At 38.8% G+C, this 22302-nt stretch overlaps 2 protein-coding genes across 5 annotated transcripts; both read right to left on the minus strand.

The window, feature by feature from the left end:
- Window positions 1-347: 347 nt before the first annotated feature.
- On the minus strand, window positions 348-8031 carry LOC108110019 (DNA topoisomerase 1). 4 transcript variants are annotated; one of them, XM_017218861.2, is made up of 8 exons: window positions 7675-8031; window positions 6164-6378; window positions 4595-5552; window positions 4456-4535; window positions 2162-3291; window positions 1845-2095; window positions 1587-1780; window positions 348-1518 (listed from the first exon to the last, which is right to left on the minus strand). In XM_017218861.2, exons 1-8 carry the CDS (start codon window positions 7699-7701, stop codon window positions 1416-1418), a joined length of 2958 nt encoding a protein of 985 aa, XP_017074350.1. In that variant the 5' UTR covers window positions 7702-8031; the 3' UTR covers window positions 348-1415. The 4 variants fall into 4 exon arrangements, with proteins under 4 accessions (XP_017074350.1, XP_017074349.1, XP_017074351.1 ...); XM_017218860.2 differs by having other exon boundaries at window positions 6865-8031; XM_017218862.2 differs by lacking the exon at window positions 7675-8031 and adding an exon at window positions 6478-6820.
- A 537-nt stretch (window positions 8032-8568) lies between these two features.
- Window positions 8569-21957, minus strand: LOC108110022. The gene is made up of 9 exons (XM_017218866.2): window positions 21846-21957; window positions 17067-17902; window positions 12176-12339; window positions 11758-12112; window positions 11502-11694; window positions 11205-11436; window positions 10336-11142; window positions 10116-10255; window positions 8569-9984 (listed from the first exon to the last, which is right to left on the minus strand). The coding sequence occupies exons 2-9, from the start codon at window positions 17891-17893 to the stop codon at window positions 9838-9840; spliced, it is 2865 nt and encodes a 954-aa protein (XP_017074355.1). The 5' UTR covers window positions 17894-17902; window positions 21846-21957; the 3' UTR covers window positions 8569-9837.
- Window positions 21958-22302: the final 345 nt, after the last annotated feature.

The raw sequence follows: 22302 nt of genomic DNA on the forward strand, positions 1-22302 counted from the left end.
TATATATTTTGATTGCTGAACAAAAAAGTGGTTGCAAATGGACGCTTTCGATTGTTTTTTTTTTTTATACAGGTTTTGTTTTAGCTCACTTAATTGCACATACTAATAGATCCTACTAATGTATAAAGTTCCATTCTTTTAGATTAGAGTTTTTCGCTGCGACTGTTTGTTGGCTGTGGTTTTGGTTCATTGATTGATTTGTATTTGCAATTGATTTTTCGTTTTGTTTTTGTGTTTTGTGTGGCTTGGATCTCAGATAAGAATTTGAAACCTGTCTATATATGTATATATTATGTCATATCATATCATTATTATGCGGGCTTAAACTATATAAAAGGTTTGCAAAATGATTTAAGCATTTGTTTATTTAAATTTTTACTAAAATCATAAGGTACAAAACAAAACCACTTCGACCTCTAAAAAGATATTGTTGTTCGTTTTCTTTTTTTTTTTTAAATGGGGAAGAGGGTGTTGTATAAGGTATAGGGCTGTCGGTAGGCGGTAAATTGCGCTGGTTCAGAGTAGAATTGAATAAATTATGCTATGCTAAAAAGTTGGGCTACATGGTTTCTCTGTTCAATTAGCACTTAAATATGTAATCGTAGTAATCGTAGAATTAATTAATTAATTAATTAATAGTGAAAGACATTTTTCGCTAAACAAAAATCAACTATATGTAAACATAAAAAAAACCTTTTAATTGTATCATTTTCGTTTGCTTGCGTTTTGTTTGTTTCTATTATAGTTTACACCTTTTTTTTTTTAATATAGTTTTTCTCATGTATTAAGTTAATATATAAAATTAAAATATGTAAGAGATAAAAAAAAAATGTTGCTTTTGTAGACGGTAACATAGAAAATTATGTTCATATTTTGTTTTTAGTTGGTGGCGACGTCTTGCACAGGTTTCTCTTCTTCTCTTGGTGTTTCTCTATTTAACCAATTTTTTTTTCTTATAAATATATATACATATATATATATATCGTGTTTGATATAAATATATATATGTATGTGTATCGATTTAGAAGTGTGAGCGCTTGTGTGTTTGCTGTGCACATTTCGCAAGTTAGACTTCAGCGTAGTGCGCACTTAAAAAAACAATCGAACTCAAACAATTTAAAGCAGAAAAAACAAACGCAGCAGACAAAGCAGATTCCAGACCAACGGTCCACCTATCTCACTCTTTTTGAAGGATCATCATCATACGAAAATGCCCTCGACCAAAAGCTGGACATATGCACTAACTATTGCATAAACTCTTGGATAGAGTATTGGGTAAAGATAATCTGAAATCTATAAACCGGCCTTGTGGTGGGTGTGGTTCTTCGCGGTTTCTAGTTTTTCAACCTGCGCTGTCTACTCTCTATTTTTATATTATTTTTGTGTCTGTGTGCGTGCCTGTGACGAGAACCCATTTAAAAACGATAATTCTCATCGGCCATATGCACGGCCCACAGAAATTTGGTTCTTTGCGTTTTGTTAAATATCTTCTCGATCGGCACTCCATGCTTTTTACACCTAAAATTTGGTTAATAAATACTATAATCTTTAAGATTCAATTGGAAAATGTTATAAAGGAAACTTACCAAGCCACCGATATGCGTGGATCGAGATAGTTTAGCTTAGATGTGCCCAGGGCAATGGTCTTATTCTCGTCTCTATCAGTCTCTTGTAATTCTAGTTTCTTCAGCTGGTCCTTCAGCCGCTCCAGCTGCTTTCCCTTCTTGTCGGCAATAACCTTCTCCTTAACGGAACCACGTTTGGCAGCCTTCTTCATATCCTGTTAAGTAATTTGAAAATGATTAATTTATTGCAAAATGTCGAGGAAAATACGAAGTACTCACATAATATTCCGATTCGCAATCATCGATGGCATCTCGCTTGGCCTTAATCTTCTCTTTAAGGTTCTCCATTGATTTTTCGTGGCCTTTGGGCACGGAACGCTGATGGTTACAGAGAATGGCCACGGCACGATTGGCGCGATTGTAGGCCAACAGCTTTTCCGGCACCGTAGCACTCGGATCGGTGAGAAGATCCAGTTGGCTTTGTAGGGTTTTTGAAGCGTTATACGTACGGAATACCTTGGCCGTAAGACCTATTTGTGTTAGAAATTAGAATAATAAGTATAGGAAAGACCATACAGACTAGCTTAACTACGTACCTTCCATCAGTTCTTTGAGATGCTCGTTAAGCACCTGGGTGTTGAGTCGATCGAAGAGGTCATCGCCATCCTTTTTGTGCTCCATAAACAGTTCGAGGTTCTTAAAGACGCGCTTTTCCACCTCGACCTCGTTGTAGTAGCGAATGGAATCCTTACCGGGAAAATCGAATACCACCACGTTTTCCTTCCCATTGAGTTCCTTGTGCAGCTGGACGTGCTCAACGCGCAGTGAGCAACAGCCCACAGTATCCGCCTGATCTTCATCCTTTTCGTTGCCTGCTCTCAGCGCCAGTTTGTCGATAAAGTACAATGCCACCGCCCGCTGCCGAACCCTCATCTCCTTCGACTTCCATTCGTCGCGATAGGTGGCGCGGATCTTATCGATCACCTTGTCCAGGCGTCTCGCTGTCTCGTACTTAATGTGATCCTTCTCACCCTTCAGTTTTGAAGAGGGATTCAGCATAATGTACTTAACTTGACCCTGTACGTTTTCGATCCAGGAGGCCAGCCAGGTGACAGTGTTATCGTGGCGCACTTCCTTCCAGCGTGATCCGCCCGGTGGGGACGGCACTTTCGAGTCCTTGCCACAATTGATAGACACATCGCTTGCATGGATTCGCCGCTTGATCATGCCCATTTTGGGATGCTCGCCACGACCACGGAAAAGGCCCGGCGGTTCGAGACGGAAGTTTCCGATCTTTTCCTTGTGTCCATCAATCATACAGAATCCATATTCCTTAATCAGCGCCTCATTCTCGTTCTTCTTGACCAGTTTTTCCTCCTTGGTGGCCGCCTTGCGCTTCTCGGACTCTGCCTGGAAGTAGTTAAACATCTCCTCGAAGTTACACTTGCGGAAATCCTTGATAATCTCCTTCTCCTTAGACGTCATAGACTTGCGGAAGTCCTTGAAGAAATTGTTGTTGAACACATCCTTGGTGCAGTAGTCATGATTCAACATCTTGGCATAGAAGGTGGCCGCTTCTTCCGTTTCTTCGGAAAGTTCAAGCGGTTTGCCATCGTAGAAGAACCGGACATTGCGAGGCACTCGCTCGTACGGCGGAGCGAACACGGGTCCCTTATGCTCCAAAGTTGACCATTTGACGCCATCTTCGCGTTTCTCCTCTTCCCACCTGGAATGCAAATCATTTTCGCAGATTTCCATTAGTAAATCATACTTCTTAATATGTTTTGTGATGAATATAAAACTGTATTAAATGCCTACTCAAAGTAGGATTACTCATTTTTAAAACCTAAATAAAAAATATTATCCTAAAACTATGTTTTCTACAAAAATTTCAATGATAGTTTTTGGTCCACTCTATTTTAGTAGAGCACCCTAATCAAATCGCACCATCGAATTTGCTCTTCCTGGTCGCTCTTTCGTCGCACTCTTCTCTTTTTTCCCGCAACGGTGGCTATAGCCACGATCTGCTCCCCGAAAACCAGGCAAACACTCCGGTTTCCAAATAGACGTACTGCCGCCAATGGGCGCAACACGACCGATGTCATTGGTTTGCCTATAATACTTTAGTTTTTATCACATTACGCAAAGAAGCGGCGTTCGAACATAACCTTAAAATAAGTGTGATACTGTATGTATGTGTGTGTGATTTTTCGGGGAGCTCAGCTGTTTTTTGGAGCATGAGAAGGCAAAGAAGGAGAATGGGGACTGGGGCGGGCGTCGGCGCATGCGTTTCGCGGCGAATGGCGGTCGTGGCACAGTGGCTGTCAACACTTGCTGCCTACATGCGCTACACCGTACATCGGAAAGCACGCGGTGTAAAACTTTTGGCAGCCACGGTGTGTGACTTTCGGAAATGTAGGTCAGTGACATTCAAACTTCTCACGCAAAACACATGGCATGTATTTACGTATGTTAATACATAGCCAGACACACATACATACACGTGTCACAATACACGTTGTTTTCTTTTTGTTTGCTTTAAAGCGGCACTTTTAAAATACAAAGCTTTCCCCTAATATAATTAAATATTTAACACAAGTTACCTGTTTTTTTAATGATGAACCAAAAGCCTTTCACCTGGGCTAACCTTTGCAAAAAAGCTTTCTTACCCGCATATCAATGTAAGAAATGTTGAGAAGTGCGGGTATTATCGGATTACTATATAGTATAGAGTTTCTAACGCAAGTTCTCTAAGATATCCACCTCTCTCTTTAATATTAGATTTAAGATTGCTAACGAGAATTTATCTAGAATATTCCATTTTTTTCTGCAATTTTCTAAATTGCAACTACCTGGCATAAAAAATAACTTGTTAAGTCTAAAAACTTACCATCTCCACACCTCCTCTTCCTCCTCCTTGACCTTCTGGCGTTTGGTGGGGGATACGACCTCGGTCTTGACATCGGCCTCCTAATACCAAATAAGAAGTGATCAGTAAGAGTCATCAGTGCAAAATATATAAAACCTACCTTTTTGATCTTTTTCTTTTTGGGCTTGACACTGCCATAATCGTCTTCAGGTTCTTCCTTGACCCGCTTCTTCTTTGTCTTAACCTTGGGCTCCTTTTTGATCTTTTTACGCGCCAGCAGCGGAATGTCGTCGTCGTCGTCATCCATACCGCCGTGATCAGGTGCCTCCTGCTTGCGCTTACGCATGGCCAATGGCACATCCTCCTCATCATTCTCCTCGTCGACCCCATCGGCCTCATCATCCTGATCATTGTCGTTCATGGTGCTATCCTCTTCAATATAGCTCTGCTCGTGCTTCACCTCGAACGGCGGTTCATCGACACGAAACTGGGACATGGAGTAATCACAAGAGCTGGCCTGCGACAGATTGTTGAAGCTCTCGTCCTCTTTCTTGATGTCCACAATCGATTCTTCGTAGCCGTTCTTGTAGTTGATTCCGCCATCGTTGCCATTACCATTACAATTGATAGCAGCTGCGTTTTCATAGCCAAGCTGTTGCATTTGGAAGGGATCGACAGGGTGCATCAACGGCTGTGAAACAGGCTCCGGCTTGACAAACACTCCATCATAGGATGGCGGTTCCTTCGAAGATGACGAGCTGCTATGCCGCGAACTGGAATGTTTACTCTTCGATGAGGATGATGATGAGGAGCTCTTGTGACTGCTGCTGCTGCTGCGCTCCTTATCACGGGAGCTAGACGAGGACGAAGAAGACTTGTGCCTGCTGGATGAGCTGCTGCTGCGATCTTTGTCCTTGTCCCGTCGCTCTTTGTCCTTCGAAGAGCTCTTATGATGGGAGGACGATGATGATGACGAGGACTTGTGCTTGCTACTGCTACTGCTCCCATCCTTGTCTTTGTGGCTGGATGAGGAGCTGCTGCGATGCGAGTTGCTGCTACCGTCCTTGTCCCGATGCTTAGACGACGAGCTGCTGCTGCTCTTATGCCGATCCTTGTCTCTGTAATGGATAATGTAAAGGATTATTAGTTGGTTTATTTATTTATTAAATTGAACTGCAAAACATACTTGCAGTCGGCATAGTAGTATTCTGATCTGATGTATTTGAAGCACTGTAAGCTATACCTCTCAAGGAAACAATTAGGTCAAATGGTACTTATTGCCGTGTACACAATTGAATAAAACTGGCCTGATTGCCGTTTTCTATGATTCTAAATCCAACTGCATACTATCTTATTTACCCATTTTATATTTGGCTGACTTTTTCGTACAGATATTAAGCATTTTCTTTAAAATATATGACAGATTTTTATAAATAAATATAGAACAGGTATACAATTTATGTTTGAAAAACTGTCAATTACAAATGAAGTTAACATATTTTTGGATTCTCGAAATGTAATAAAATACTTCAAATCTGAAATATTATGAGTGTTTCTTGAGAATTTAAACCGGACTATTTACAATCGGGAAATATTATTCAAATTTTACCATAGTCTCGAATACTGTTTTTCAAGTTAATACAAATAATACTATAAATCTCATGACATAACATTGTTCTTCTTGGGCTAACTACATACAGTATTTAGGGGTTTGGGGTTTTCGACGTACCGGCTGCTACTCTTGTGATCCTTGGACGAGCTGGAGGATCCGGAACTCTTATGCTCCCTGTCCTTATCACGGTGCTTGTCCTTGCTGGAGGATTTATGCTTGCTGCTGCTACTCCCGCTGCTGCTGCTGTGGTGATGGTGGTGCCCATGGCCGTTGGTGGTCACCCCGTTGGATTGAACCACCTCACAGCTGCCACCATTTTGTATGTGGATGTTCTGCTGGCAAGAAAGAGACGGAGAAAGAGAGAGTAGAAAAGAGAGATGGAGTTATTAAATAGACCAGAAGAAAAGTGAGAGTAAATCCGTGCCAGAAACCTGTGAATCCGTCATGTCGTCTTTTTCACTATTCTCTTGTAAGATCTCCCCCAATTTCTGCTTGATTTCTGGCGATGATTTGCGATTATCTCGTGTCTATCCGCTCACCACGTGGTGAAAATCAACCCTAACAAATGCCGCGTAGGAAAATTCACTTGAAACGGGCAGCAATGGGTTAACAGAAGAAGAAGAAGACAGAGAGCGATGGCGACAGGAAATTGGAAATTGTTTCCAAATCGGTTGGAATAGGTTAACAAAAAAAAAAAAAAAAACGCTATGGAGCACACACAAAGAATTGGAGAATACAGAAAATCCTTGTTTTTTTTTACACTTTTTGTAGAATATTTTTTTTATTAAACGTGGGCGCTGCATCAAGGCTAAACTCACACACATGCACACACAGGGTTGTTGTTTTTGTTCTCGTTGCAGCATATTATTTAGTAAGTACTTTTGTTATTTTTTTGGGGTGGCAAATCTTTCTTATCAGACGGCATATAAAAAAAAAACATATATACGTATATATACATATTTGTATGAGCACATATAAATGTAATTGCAAAATGGGACACTTGCAATTACACACATAAACGCTACAGGGCGACAAAAACAACAAACACATGTGATTTTTTGTGTGTGAAAATGTCTGTGTGACCGTCTTTGTAATTGATAAAGAAGAAAACAATGAAAACAAGATGTTGAACGTAAATAAATAAAGCAAGGGATACCTAAAATCATAGAAAAATGAATTTAAGAGTTTATATTAGAATAAAGTCCGGAAAATCAAGAAAAACAGAAGTTTTAATGACTACGGAAATACCAGTTTTGGTATTTAAGCTGCGGCCACACTGTGCCAAATACATTTCGTCTGCTTCGGCTTTTCCCCTCTCTCCATTGTCCGCTCCTTTGCCTTTTGCCACTTGCATTGTCGCCATTTTCGTCAATTACCAAAAGACCTCTACTTTTTTTCTCTCTGCTAGTTTTTTTTGCTTGCATTTTACGCACTCTGCTGGCAGCGACGTCGACTGCGCTGCCAAGTGCAAGCGGTACACTTGCAACTATTCGTTGTACTCCGAATTTTGTACTCATTTTCTGTTTTTTTCTTTGCGGCAGGCTCCCTATTCAACACGTTTGCACTTTCCTCCTGTTTGGCCTTCGTTAAATTACATAAAAAGGAAAGATTTTTTTTCGGGCACTTACATTCTCGGCAGCCACATCCCCACTCATTTTGCGGCGCTCGGCGTTTTTCTTTTCTTTTTTTTTTTTGTGTCGGTCTTTAGTTCTTTTTTTTTCTTGATCCGCACTTGGTTAAAATTTGAGATTATTCTTCACTCTTTATTGGATTTAAACAAAAGTTTTTTTTGTTGGGTTATGAAGTTTTAGAAGTTCGGCGGCGGGGAAAGACAGCACACTGGGTTGTTTTTTCTAAATGGAGCAACGTTTTGTGCTTCTGGCGATGCGATTTGCCCTTGCTTTTTGGCTTCTTTGCTTTTCACAGCGCGCAGCAGCCACGCGAACGATGTCCCGAGTCGTTTCAGCCAGTGTGACCAGTAGCATGAGGCTGTCAAAACATTGAGGTCCCTATCGATAGTATCGATACGGCCGGCACTATCGAATGTCAGAAAAATAGTATATACATCATTTTTAATCGTACTGGCAACCTTTTTGTAAATCTGGTAAAATAGATTTATATATATATTAAAATTTTGGAAAATATAGAAAATGTAATCACCGGAAATATTAAAAAAAAACTCTTTTCCACTTCAAAATATATTCTGGTTAAGTTGGAATGGAAAAATGAAAGACAATATAATCTACATTTGACATTTTGTAGATTTAAAAATGTAGTTTTTAAAAATTGTATAATAAACGGTAGAAGTGTTACTTTCGTTTTAACGGACAATTCTCGAATTGGTTCTTGGTAAAATAAAATTACAATTGTGTTACGCACCTTAGTTTAAGTCTCCAAAACAATAGGAAAGTTTTTTTTATTCCAATTTTTAAGTTTATACTAAGGATTTTAACAATCTTACAAAGTAATTTATTACCTACAGTTTATAACCAACCATTAATGAATAAAAACACCAGAATATATTCTTTATCATTGTTTTGTATGTAGGTACACAAGTTTATTCACTAATACATTAGTTTAATATTAATTTAGATAAAAAAAAAACAAATGCATAACAAACATTTAACAGAGTTCTCATATTTTTTTGCCTAAGCATTTTCTGGTTTGTGTGTGTGTGTGTGTGTGGTTGTTGTTGTTTTTCCTTTAATTTTCATTCATTCACATCGAATTATTAGTTTACATCGAACCATATATGCATCTAATTATGTATATATTTGTGTAAATTGTACTTGGCTCACTTGCAAATTGTTAGTGCACCGTGCTTGGCCAAAATCCATAAATTTATATGGATTTATTATCTTATAGCATAACAACATTAAACATCTATAAAAAGTGTTCGTATAGTAAATTTAATTTAACTATGCCACGGCCTCATGTGTGTGTGGGCGTGTGAATAATTTGTTTTACGAAACTATTCCGAATTAAGTTTACGTTTTAGTTATAGATTTACGGGTGTTTCCATGTGTGTGTGTAGTATGTGTGTATGTAGTTGGTAACAGTCTTTTATCACGTTTAGTTTGGGCTATGCGCATTACGCACAACGTATGGTACATAGGTATATATTTATATATAGTATATTTAATGTATATATATTACGATTTAGCCTAATAATTGTTTAAATCCTCCCATTTATGCTAATCGTTATCCTTTGTAGGTGTTTGCTTCCATTTCCGTTTCCGTTTTCGTTAGAAATTGACATTATAAATTTCTATATATGTATTTGTTCTACATTTTGGACAGCAAAACTAAAATATTGTTGTTATAAATTTTATAAATTTAAAGAACGTCGTACTTTTTAAACATTCTAGAAGAAAACGGAAACGGAAACAGCTCTCCACTTTACACTGGTAACTAGTTCTACATGCATGTAAAAGTCCTTTCTACTTGGTACATGAAGTTAAAAACAACAAACTGAATAAACAGCGTGTGTGTGTTTGGGTGTGTGCGTGTGTGTTTTGTGGGCGGGGCATCTAAAGTATGTTTGTCTCAGGCTCACTCATAGGTTGGGGTTAGAGGTTATCTATCCGTATCTAAATCTGTTCTGCAGCAGTTATCCATCAGTTATCCAATTTTGCTTTTCTATAATTTTCTTTGTTTTTTTTTTCAGTGTTTTCTTTTTAGGACACTCCACTTTTGGTTGGGACTTGAGCTGACTGCCAGGACAGTAGTTATCACATCGATGAAACCCTTCAGTCGAGAACCAATATCGTTCTCTCTCACTTTCGTTCCGTCTAGCCCTGGTCCTCATCCTGTATCTGCTGCTGCTCTTGACTTCGATCCGTCTCGGATGACTTCCGGTTGCTGCCCTTATTCTGCAACTGCACCTCGTACTCGCTCTTGATGTTCACATACAGTTCACTTTGTTTCTGGTGCTCTTGCTACATTGGGGAAAAACAGAAAATAAGGATATTAGCATTTAAGATAAGCAAAATATTGTCCTTAAGGTGACTCCTAAGCTAACTGATCTCAATAAAGATTTATTTAAGATATTTAAATGCATATAGCCTACCATGATCTCATTAAATCGCTGATTGCCATCGGGCAACTCGTAGAGCTGGCTCTGTTCCTGCAAATTTCTGGCCACGTTGAGTTGTTGGGTCAGATTTCGGCCAATTTGGTCCAGAGATGTGTTCAGGACGTGCTCGATCTCTGCGGGGAAATAAATCAATGATGAAATAATAATTTAAATGATTAACTATTTGATCTTTATAATGCCCCTAAAAACTCACCAGTATTGGGAATAAAACGTCGCTTGGGAAGCTTCTCCTCCGTTTCCGTCAGAGCAGTACTACTTCTCTTTATAGCTGATCCAACGGTTTGGGTATCGGGCGTGGATGGACCTTGACAGAAGTCGCAGGGTGAGTGGGATTCGCTGCAGGTGCAAGTGGCCAAAGAGCTGGGCGATTTGACCGCCGATCCGTGGACACTACGTAGATGTTTTGCCGCTGTCACATTAACAACACTGATACTCTTCGAAATTGAGGACTTAACAGAGGATGTTTCGGGTGGCACCAGTGCCAAGGGCGGGGTCTTGGAGCTACCCTGCCCATGGGACGATATTGTCGAGGAACTATGATGCGAACGGCCATGACCGTGACTGCCATAGTGATCGCCGTATTCGGACATACTGCGCACCCCATCATCCTGATCCTCATCTTCCTCCTCATCGTCATCATCCTCCGCTTCCTCTTCTTCTTCGCCCTCATCATGGCCGCCATCTTCATCGGTCTTTTGCAAATTCTGGATGAGCCGTAGGACAGCCTTTTCCAGCAAAGCTGGATGTTCTGAGGCCGGTATATCGATAGTTGACTGAGGTATCTGAGTGTTAATGATCACCGAGAACTTCTTCTTCATCTCCTGCACCCGACGTTTGCCCTCCTCCTCGCCCAGAAGCGTATTCACACAGACAAAGGAGTGCACCTTGTTTGTCTCCTTATCGATCTCCAGATAGCCCTTAGATTGCAGGTAGATAATGTTGCCATTTCGGGTGAACAGTCGGTAAGTGGATTCGCCATAAGAACTATTGCAGTCGTACACTGTAAGATTACAAGAAGATTGATCAGTTACTGGGATATTAACTATATATCTGAATACTTACTTTGCCGCAGGGCCACAATCACCCAGCGCACATCATCGTTGTGCATGAAAGTGAACGGACTGAGATTGCGCACCTCATCGGTCATATATCCGGCCACTAATCCAATCCTCTGGTCGCAGTCAATGATTCTGCCGTCAATTAGGTGGCGGGTGCGGTACTCCAGCGTATTGGCATCGATCAGGCGATTGGCGATCTTCGGCGCACGGATGATCCGGGCGCAGCCTGTCAGAATCTATAAGATCCGCAGCAGAGAGAGTTAGGAGAGATATATCATATATCAGCAAGGAATTAACTTACGATATCGTTGCCGCTTATGGTGTGCAGGGGAATGACATCATCACGGCCGCGAGTCCTTCGGATCAACTGCAGATTGGAGCTAAAATTATTGGATCGCACGCCCCGCGGAGCTTCGTCACTGCGTCGAAAACAGCCATCGATCATGACCACTTCGTAGACAGTGGGTTCCGATCTGGGACCAGCACGAGCCAATCTGAATATAAATATAATATTAATAAATAAAATTACAAAATTTATACGCCTTGAATGAACACACCTCACTCGAAAGCTGCGTCTATCCTCGCGCAGCTTGCGATCGATGTAGTCCTCCTCGGATTTACTCCTTTGCCGGGGCTCACCCTCTGCATCCGAATCACCATGGGCATCGAATAGGTTCTCCAAGTTGGTGGGGATCAGTTTCTCTTTAAGCATAGGCTGATCATCCGGATGGGTAATCTGCATAATGCTCTGACCATATAGATCCGACTGACAGTGGCCCAGATGCTGTTCAATGCTGGCCGAGATCAGCAGTATGTGACCGTGGCAGGTGAGTGTGAGGAAAAAGCTGTCCAGCATATCCATTAGGGTGTCCGTCATCTGCGGTCGCTGCTGCATCAGACTGTTGCCAAAGGCTAAGGAAGTTAAAATTCTTGTTTAGTTTCTTTTAATTTTTAAAAATGTTTTCAATTTATTACCGTGTTTTAATCGCAATGCATGAGCGGCGAAGCGCAACACGGCTGTTTTGTCCACTCGACGTGGCGACTCCGCCACATGGGGCACCATTGTGGATAGTTCCTGGATGGATCCATTTAGCTTATCTCGCCGGTTCTTCTCTGCACGATTTCGCGCCTCACGGCCACTGAAATAGAACGAAAATATATATTATTTAAACTTGAAGTTTTATAATTCAAAAAGGGTTTGTGATTTTTTTTATCATTAATTTGACTTTCAACGACACTTCTCTGATTAAAAACATCATTCAAAATATTTCCAACTTCTTAAAAACCTTTTAAAAAATTACTTATCATTGCACTTAGAATGTGTTAAGACTTAACGAATATAAAACTCTTGAAATTTGTCATTGCTAATAAGGTGAAAATATTAAAGCTAAAGCTTGCTAAAAAATATGTGCAATATAATGTTAGTACTTAAGACGACTAATAAAAGAGCCCAAGTAAATTCCCCTTGGGGCAGGTAGTGCAGTTTGGCAACAGCTCAGGCAAAAAGTTTGCATTCATTAGAATCGTAAAACCCTTCTGGTGACTCTGCCAGCGATGCTCGGACAAAACTATCAGATTAATGTGGGATAGTAAACTTGTGCAACGTAGACGGGCGACTGGTCGGGTGATAAATAATATCTGATGTATGGTTTGTTGTAAACGATAAGCCATTGTTGGTTGAGGTAGGGATGGGCATTGTATTTCCCAAGGGGGTGGAACAATGTTTATGGGGAAGTGTAATGGAAATAACTTTTTAAGTATGAGGGGTTTAAAAATATCTTCTAAATTGATTTAAACCTTTATTGTTGCCTACTTTTAGACCTCCTTATAAGTGCTTTCCAAAACCCTAATGCCTTTAAGTGTTATTTGGTAGATAGAAGTGTCTTAGAAGGTCACTACTATACGTCCTATACGGATCTTGCGTAACAATCATAGTTATCTTCTCGATACTATGCAGTCTTCACTTGAAACCTCTCCGCCATTATTATGTCCGTAAGTTTGTCCGTAACTTGTCCGCTTATTCCCATAGGCATATACTATATATAAAATATATATAATAGACGGCGCATGACTGGGCATTTGTTTGGCCGTTACGCAGTCGCAGGTATTACATATTGCACCGGCTAGACTATGACAACAACCAGCCCCCCTCTTGGTTGCCGCAGTCCGTCAATAATTATCAGTTTTGCATGGGTGGCGATTGGGGGAGGGGACATGGGCATGGGCTGGGATGCGATGGCCTGTTGCGATTCAAGTGCATTGATCACGTTCTGTTTGCTGGGGCTTTGGATCGTTTCGCTTGGCGCCAAATGTCTTGAACGTTATATACTGCGATTGCATAAAGTCGAGAGGAGCACGGAAAATAATTATATATGGATTTTTATTAAAAACTAGTTTTAATTTTTTTTAATTTCCAATATTTATCATGGAATTATTCCAAGTATAATTATATAAGTTTTTTTTCCTTAACAATTTATGGTTTTCAAGAATAGGTGAATAAATTTCGAAAACAAAACCAGAGTCAGCCTAAAAACGAATGCAAATTATCAATATTTTTGGGGGCTAATTATTTTCTGTATGTGCTCCAACCCTACCACCCCCTGCCCTACCTCCTCTTTAACAACCGCTTTTGGCTGAGTTCATGAGTAATTTATACGGAAATATGAGATCGTTGCGTTCGATTAGCAAATGGCAACCGCTGTCCGCCGCCACAAAGTTGTTTTTTGGTCTTCCTCCTCTGCTTCCCCTAGAAGCTCCACTCTCTCCCTCCTCTTAGATACTTTTTTTTTTGCCAACCCCTTTTGCCAACTACTAGTCAAGCAACCCCTATTGCCGCCCCTCGAACTGATGTAATTTATTTTAAAACGCAATTGCAAAACAAGTTCGAAAAATACACACAGACACTGGCGAGTGCGAAACGAAGTGCAGGAGCAATTGCAATTGCATTGGCAAAAGCAATGCAAACAGCTGAAAAAAAAACGATGGGGAAAACTAGGAAAAACAAAAACAACAACCACAGCAAAAAAATGGCCATCTCATACATAAGGAAAGTGCGCAACAGCCAAGTAAAGAAATGCAAGCCATCACAAAATACTCGGAAAAAATAATGAAATTATACAAAATATGACTTATATTTTATACTATTAAGTAGAGATAAAATATTTTTAAGCTTCAAACACTAAAAACTAAGGGAGAACTCAAAAAATTTCCCAAAAAGAAACCTAACCTTACCTAATAAAATCTATTAAAGAACATAATTTAAATTAGATTTTAAAGAAAAAAAAGAGATATCATTTCCCATCTAATAAATAAACCAAGAAATCTAATACCCTTTTACCATTTCTACTAATTACAGAATTTTCCTGCTCAAAATTAGCTGCAAATTAGCAATAATAAAAGCAAAAGCAATTAAAAGTTCCATAAACAAAAATTAACTAGGCTACAAGAACTTAAAATTAGGTATAAATTATTACCTATTTATAGATTTTGATGGAATAGAAATATTTGAAATTCTTTTAGAGGGTATTTAAAGTGTTCAATCAAACATGGCTGGGAAATGCCAATGCAGCGATTTCAGCTGGCCTTGATTGCGTTAGCACAGTGCACTGCACCCTTGCACTTGATGTCATATTGTTGTCGGTGCAATTGTTAGCTAAGTGGCCAGCAAGCTGTTGGTTTTGGCCACTCGAGCTGTCTACTTTTTAGCCAATTCCAAGTGCTTCTCTTTCTCTCTCTTTTTCTTTCTCTATATATAAATAACTGATGTATAGAGTATATATGTCTGTTATCCGCGAATATGTGATTGTTTGTTTACTCAACTTGTTGCATTCGCCGCTGAATGGAGAACCGAACTACACTTCTAAAATGCTTTTTAATTGCTTAAAAATTTAAAAATAGATTTTTTTTTTTTTTTTTTTTTTTTTTTGAATGGGATTTTCACAACAAAGGTTGACCACCTTCATGTCAGCAACATTTTGTGGAAATTAACAAAAAAAAAAAATGCATATTTTAATTTGCCAACACTTCGTATGCGTAATTTATCACTATAATATCCTGCTGACATTTTGGCAAAATATTTAACCTAATTGTTTTTATATATCTATATACGAGGCTTTCATTTTCATTTATCTTGAATTTTATATCTCATTAGGTAGGCTATTAAAAAGCTTTCAAATGTTAAATTATTTGAACTTTAAACAATCAGTTAACTAACCTTTTCTTATATAAAAAAAATCAACATTTATTTAAGGAGATCTTTTTCTTAATGATATTATATTGATTTACTTTAAAGATTTTGATTTGATTTTTTTTGATGTTAGTAATAGTTTCCATTACAAATTTCAAGAACTTTTAAGAAAATACATTTATCGATATCATCATTGACTATTTCGATTACAAAAAACGATATTTTCGATAAACAATGTGTTTTCAAAGAAATGATAACAAAATGAGTTAATTTATAATATAACTTTAAGTTAATATTTTCTTTATATTGAAAATACATATATCGATATAATCTTCGACTATTTCGATTACAAAAAACGATATTTTCGGTATAAAATAAGTTCATTTTTGAAATATCTTTAAGTTAATATTTTCTTTATATTGAAAATACATATATCGATATAATCTTCGACTATTTCGATTACAAAAAACGATATTTTCGATAAGAATCGATTTTTTTAAAAGAATTTATAACTTAAGAAACTATTTAGTAAGATATATCTTTTAATTAATATTTTCCCTATTTAAAAATTAACTTCTTTATACATTTTTTTTCCAAGTGCACCTTTGGCGTCTTCCTCGCTTCCGCAGTCTGTCTCTGTCTCGCTTTCTGTTTGTCTGCTACAGCTTACATTGTAAAGTGCGCGCGTATCGATAACTGCCAGCACCACCCGCCACCCATCGACAACCTCCCCCCTCTCATCTTCATATACCCCCCGCACAATCGACGGATGCAGTGCGACCTTGGAGCCGTGCTAATGACGTATCGAAACGCATCGGATTATAAGTTCTAGAGTAACGGTACAGCAACGGCAAAATGTACATATACATATATGGCCAAGAAAATAAGGAAACGGTGTGTTCTGTTTATGGTCTCTCAGTCAAAATACTTGCATGGTCTAAATTAAGGGGTGGTGGGTGGTTTTCTTTTGTTGTTTTTCGTTTTTGTTCCTTCAAAGGGTGGGTGGACTTGTGCAGCTCTCCTGCAGCTCCAATGAATGGCGATTTCAATTGAGAATGGCTGAGTGGCTGAATAGGAATGCCTCTCCTCGCGTGTCTCGGTGACGAAAATAAATCAAGAAAAATGTTGATAAAAATATATTAGAACAACCAGCACAGCCGCCCCCCCAGCCACCACCGAAAGCCTAATCAAGGAGGTTATTTTTTTTTTTTTTTTTGGGGTAGTTTGGGGTTTGCTTAGTTGATGCCACAAGTGGCACAAGATGATGCCTAATTGGGAGGAGCAATCTTCAATCAGGCCAGACACTCAGCTGGAAGCTGGAAACTGGAATTGTACGCGGGCTGATTCTGAATAATGGCAAATTGGCCCCCTTCGACCGCCCGTTGAGGGGCCACGGGTGGATGTTGCCCCCCATTAACACGATGGGTGGCATTTTCACAGTCAGAGGGTGGGACAGATGTTGGGGGAGTGCGGAGTGCACACGAAATAACCGATTTTATGCGTCTTGAAAGAATTCAGCAGAGAAGTTTCAAATATCAAAGGAAATAATTTCTGTACAAAAAGAAAGCTTGAGTATCAAGTTTTCGGGAAGTTTAGGAATGGAAAATAAATAACATTAAAAATAGAAATACTATTTTTTAATCCCCAAATTATCAAGAAATCAATTTAAGGAAAACTCACCTATTTGACAGCTGAAACATTTCCATCATGGTCTCGTGCGGATGCTGGTGGTGCGGATGCGGCGGATGATGCGGATGCTGCGGGTGGTGTGGATGCGAATGTGGCTGTGCATATTGATGATGCATTCCGTGCAGTTGATTCGAATGTCCAGGATAAACTCCTTGCATAGATCCCGGACCTGCAATCGTCCCTGAATTCGATCCACCAGATCCATAGCTCATATACCGGCCACTACCAGCGACGGCACCAGCACCGGAACCACCCGATCCGTAAGGTGCATTCGGATACCACATATTGGGATAGAAACCAGCCTGTGAGCCATGGGCCGGGGAATGTGCATATGGATGCAGGCCTCGAGAATTGGATCCACCACCGCCTGGGATCGCCACGGGCAATGGACTCGCCGGCGATCGGTAGTTGAAGTGGTAAATGGAACTGGAAGGCGGGCGGAGCATTAGATCGCAACCGGATCCGGCGGCGGAGGGCGTTGGCGATTGATAGAAACTATTTGCTCCACTGCCACTGCCACTGTGCGCATAATCACTTCCCAGCACAGAGCTCTCGTTTTCGTCCGGATAGTTGTCCTCTTCGAGATCGACTGGTTGTTGTGCCGTCTCTAGCGGAGCATCTGCATCAACATCCGCATCGCGATCCCAGCTAAGTTCATCCAATTTGCATTCAGTTTTGCCCAGAACAAGCAGTTCGGCATCGATGGACGATGGTGGTTCGTCAAAGTAGGGAATGTCTTGCTTGAGATCCTCAATGTCCTGGCCGCGACCTTGACTGTGACTCGTGGAGGAGTTCCTGCTGCGACTTGCACCCTCCATGTTCTCCAGCTGGAAAATATATGCATAGAGAGAGAGAGATGAAAATTATAAGCGATTGGCTAAGGAGATCATCATCGCCGTCATCATCATCATCGTCATCATTGCATCATTGACAGCTGATAAGCTGATTCCCCCCTCTCTCGAACTTCTAATTGCCCAATAGATTAGTTTCCCCATTTAATAATGGGCAGTGCACTGCTAGAAAAGTGTCCAAAGAATAGGAATTTTACTTGGTTTTATAACAAAAAGAAGTGAAGAGTAAGATTTCATACTAAAAAGTATTGAAATAGAAAACTAAGTAGACCTTAAAACGATTTCCCTAATCTAATATTTAATCACCCTTCACCTAAGTAATCTTTTTGTGTGTTTTTCTTACCAACCCAATGCCATTCTCAAATTATTATTTGGAAAACTTAAAAATAGCCGGCAAACGGAATCAAATAGTGGAACAAGAAATGGGCGCAATTGGACTCGACGTTTCTGGGATTCTTTTTTATGATCGAACTCGTAAAACGCTCAAAGCCATAAACGATTCTGAGTCATGGGCGGTGAGAAAGGGGGGCGGGGGCAGATAGATGGTTGGTATTTGGTTGAATGACAAAAGCAAAAGTCAAAGAACAAGTCATAGATATTCAACGTTATTTATATGCGAATCTTGTCCAAGTGCTGCCTATAAATAATACCCATCACTATATATGTTATGCGTAAAAACCATCATGGACCTGGTCATATCACACAAATATATCTCAAATATATACATATAGATATATATATTCAGGGCAGATCTTTGAACTATATTTACTTCTTCCTTTCATTTCCTTTGTATATTTAGTTCGAATGCCCCTCTGATTCACATGACAAACGCCTTTGACGGCGACGAGGGAATATTGCGGGGAATTCTAGTCATAAATTTCGTATTTTTTGCCCTCGATTTTTTTTTTTTTTTGGTTTTTGTGTTTATTTGTTTTTCCTTGTGGACAATTGCTGCTTTTTTTTTTATAACTTAATGTGTGGAACTATCATTGTCGTGGGAAAAGGTGCTCGCTGGGTCCTTGAGTTTATTTTAGATATGAAATAATAATTTATTTTTTAGTTCTTATTTTTCTTTTTCGATGAAGAAATTGTATCTTTAATTTATTCATCACGAGTTCTAGGAAATATGGTTAATGGCTTTAATTAAAAACGAATTTATTTCACTTATAGGTTGGCGGCAATTTTGAAATTGAAATTGATATGCGAAAAGGCAAACAAAAATGTGGTTACTTTTCATTAATAATATATCATAAAATATTCTTCTTTAATATTATAGATTTCCTACCCAAAAACTGCTTAACTTGTAATTAACTTCTTTCACCTTTCGTTGCTGACTAACAAATCCCTTTGCCTAGCAAAAGTAGACATTAAAAAAAACAAGAAAATGTCATAATTACGAAATCAGATAGTAGTTGAACAAGGAAGTCGAGAGCCACTCGACAACTTAGTAATATGCAATCCAGGCATTTCTTCTTTTTTTTTTTTTATTTCTTTCCCCACCTGTTATCATCGACGACGATTGCCGTAATATTTGCGCTTCTTCGCTTTATTAGTTTATTTTGCTGTTGCACTTCTCTTGCCCTCCCCCTTTACTGACTTTTCCTCGCTGCCTTTTCAAATTTGTTTTGTAATTGTTTTTCGAGAGGAGGGTGAATAGCGGTCATAAAGACACAGCCGAAGGGGGCGACGACATGTCAAAATGCTGCCAAAAACTGCTAGACGGCGGTGATGTCGCAGCGGGTTGCCGCCACTTTGCATGGCTGACTGTCGGTGCAATGGGGCGTATACGCAACGCGCTAAGAATATGACAAGTAGGTAGGCAAAAATAACAAAAACAACAAGAGGGATGGTATCTACTTAAGTTGGGCATTTCTATTATCTAATTTATTTATTATTGGCAGCACTGAATAAACTGTTTAGCACTTAAGACATCGGATTCCACCTAAGCATTATAAATATTTTATTATATTGGGCAGACAGGGCGTATACGCAACGTGCTACAAACTTGACAATTAGACGGCTCTTCAGTTCATTTATTTATAGGGTGTTTGGGGATATGCTAGTAATTTATTAATAAATATTTTATATTCTAAGAACAATGGAGTGGTTATAAATAAAATAGTTTTTGTGTGGCAATTAAATAGTTTTCTTTTTTAAAAATCATTTATTTAAAGATCTTTATGTTTTTGGGGTATATATTTAGACAACTTTTATCTTATAAATGTTTTTAATACCCTTTACCAAGACCCTATTATTAAGCTAAACCGACTAGCTAGCTATTTTCAACTTGATTTATGATATTTAAAAAGTAAATAACAAATAACCGAATACCTAGAAAATCCTCATACTTAGGTTTTATATTCTAGCAAAAAAAAAAAAGAAAAACAAAACACAACGCATATTATTCTCTTATCTTAAAATACTATTTCGGCAATCGAGAAAAAAACTGGCACACGACACGCCTTCAAATCTAATGCCCACAAATCGATAAAGTTTTCGCAAAGGGAGGCCCGAAATTCCCTCTGGTTTTAAGCACCATTACGCCCATACGTCTAGCCATATATATATATACATATATATACTCGTATATATTTCGATATAATCGTGTGTACGAACCGACGAGCTGTACATATTCATGGGGCAATTATAATCTTCGTACAGATATTAAACATGAATATTGCTTTTGATAAGCCGCCTGCCGCCCGCCGTCGCTTGTTTGCTCTTCTCGATTGCCTTTTTCTACCAACAAATTTCAACGACCATGGCCAGACACCCACAAATTGTTGTTAAGCCCGTTCGTTGGTTTTTACGTTTTTTGTTGGCTGCTTTGTTCGTCGCTGGTGGTGTTATAAACGTATTACAGATATCGCCAGACTGATTAGACCCAAAAATGTGTTGAGGTCAAGTCTTGACAGTCACTTATTTGGCTGGGAATGTGATATCTACTTGATGGTGTTTTTAAGTGATTTTTACTCTAGCTTGATCTATTAAATACCTCTTTTTTCCTCTTTTGATAATCTAAAGGTAGTTTAACTTCTGGTTAAGACCTACTTATTCCTTTGGGTTATACATTTTCCTAGAAATTTTTAATATATTTTTTCCCCACTTCTGACCATCAGTTAGCTGTAACTTTTGCTGTAAGAGTTCATATCATATCATCCATTTCGTAATCCCCTATTTATCAGCATTGTAATTCAACTTTGTTGCATTGCCTCATATGACTCATCTGATGAATGACCTTGGTTGATCAAATAAAAAACTGATAGTTAACTATTAATCATTCGATAAGGATGCAAGCGAATGTCGTAACTAGTGAGCTGGCCATTAAAACTACTTTGGTGGGTTGTTTTCTAGAAATCTTAGACTAGATTATATAGATAAGATTAAAGCCTGGGAATTTCTATGACAACAAATGTATAGGAGAAAAGGAATTTCAAAAATTAAGGTAACTGTTAGTGTTGTTTTGGTATTTTTAGTAACAAGTTTTAGGGGAAAATACTAATAAGCAGATCTTTTCAGTACAAATTTATAAACAACTCTAGAGTTTCCATAACATACCGTATCCTAAAGAAATATACTAACAATATACCACAACTATACACCGTAATCATGATGACCAATGAACTTTAAAAAGCCATTACAGTTTACGGATTTATCTAAATAAATATAAACGGAGTACCTTACGACACTATCACAACTTGTTCAGGGTTGCCACCTTCGTGATTGCAGCGTCGTTATACCGCAATACCATAAGCTTTCTCTGGGCAACCATAAATCAATCATGAAATATTTACGTCTAATGCTGGGCCATAACAATAACAACAATAATAACAATCGAATAAAAAGAGAGGCCAAAAGGCACGTTGAAAGAAAGCAAGAAAGAAAGAAAGGAGGGGGGAAAAAAATCAATTTCACTTACATGTTTTGCGCTGTTTCTTGTTTTTCTGCATGAAGCTTTTCGCTCACTCGCTCGCTCTCTCTCGCTATCTATCTATCCTGCCCACTCTATCGCTTGGTAAACTCTCGCACACTTCCACTCACTCAGTTTGTTTATTTCTCTGTCCGTCTCGCTCTGTCTGCTGGTTGTTGGTATTGGGCGAATTATTTATTTTGTTTTTTACTTGGTTTTGCTTTGTTGTTGTTGCTGTTGTTGTTGTTGCTGTTGTTGTTATTGTTGCTGTTGTTGTTGCTGATGTCCTGCAGCTTGCAATTTGCTTTGTTATCTTTGCCGTTATTTATTTTTATTTTTCTTTGTGTGTTTCTTTGTACTTTACTTTGCCAGAAAATAAAAAAGCAAAAAAAAAAAAAACAAGAATTATAACAGTATATCAAATTACAGTATTTTATTTTGCGTTGCGTTTAATTCAGTTCACTTG

This window comes from Drosophila eugracilis, unplaced genomic scaffold (genome assembly GCF_018153835.1).
Source record: "Drosophila eugracilis isolate 14026-0451.02 unplaced genomic scaffold, ASM1815383v1 contig_1858, whole genome shotgun sequence".
NCBI classification, from domain to species: Eukaryota; Metazoa; Arthropoda; class Insecta; order Diptera; family Drosophilidae; genus Drosophila; species Drosophila eugracilis.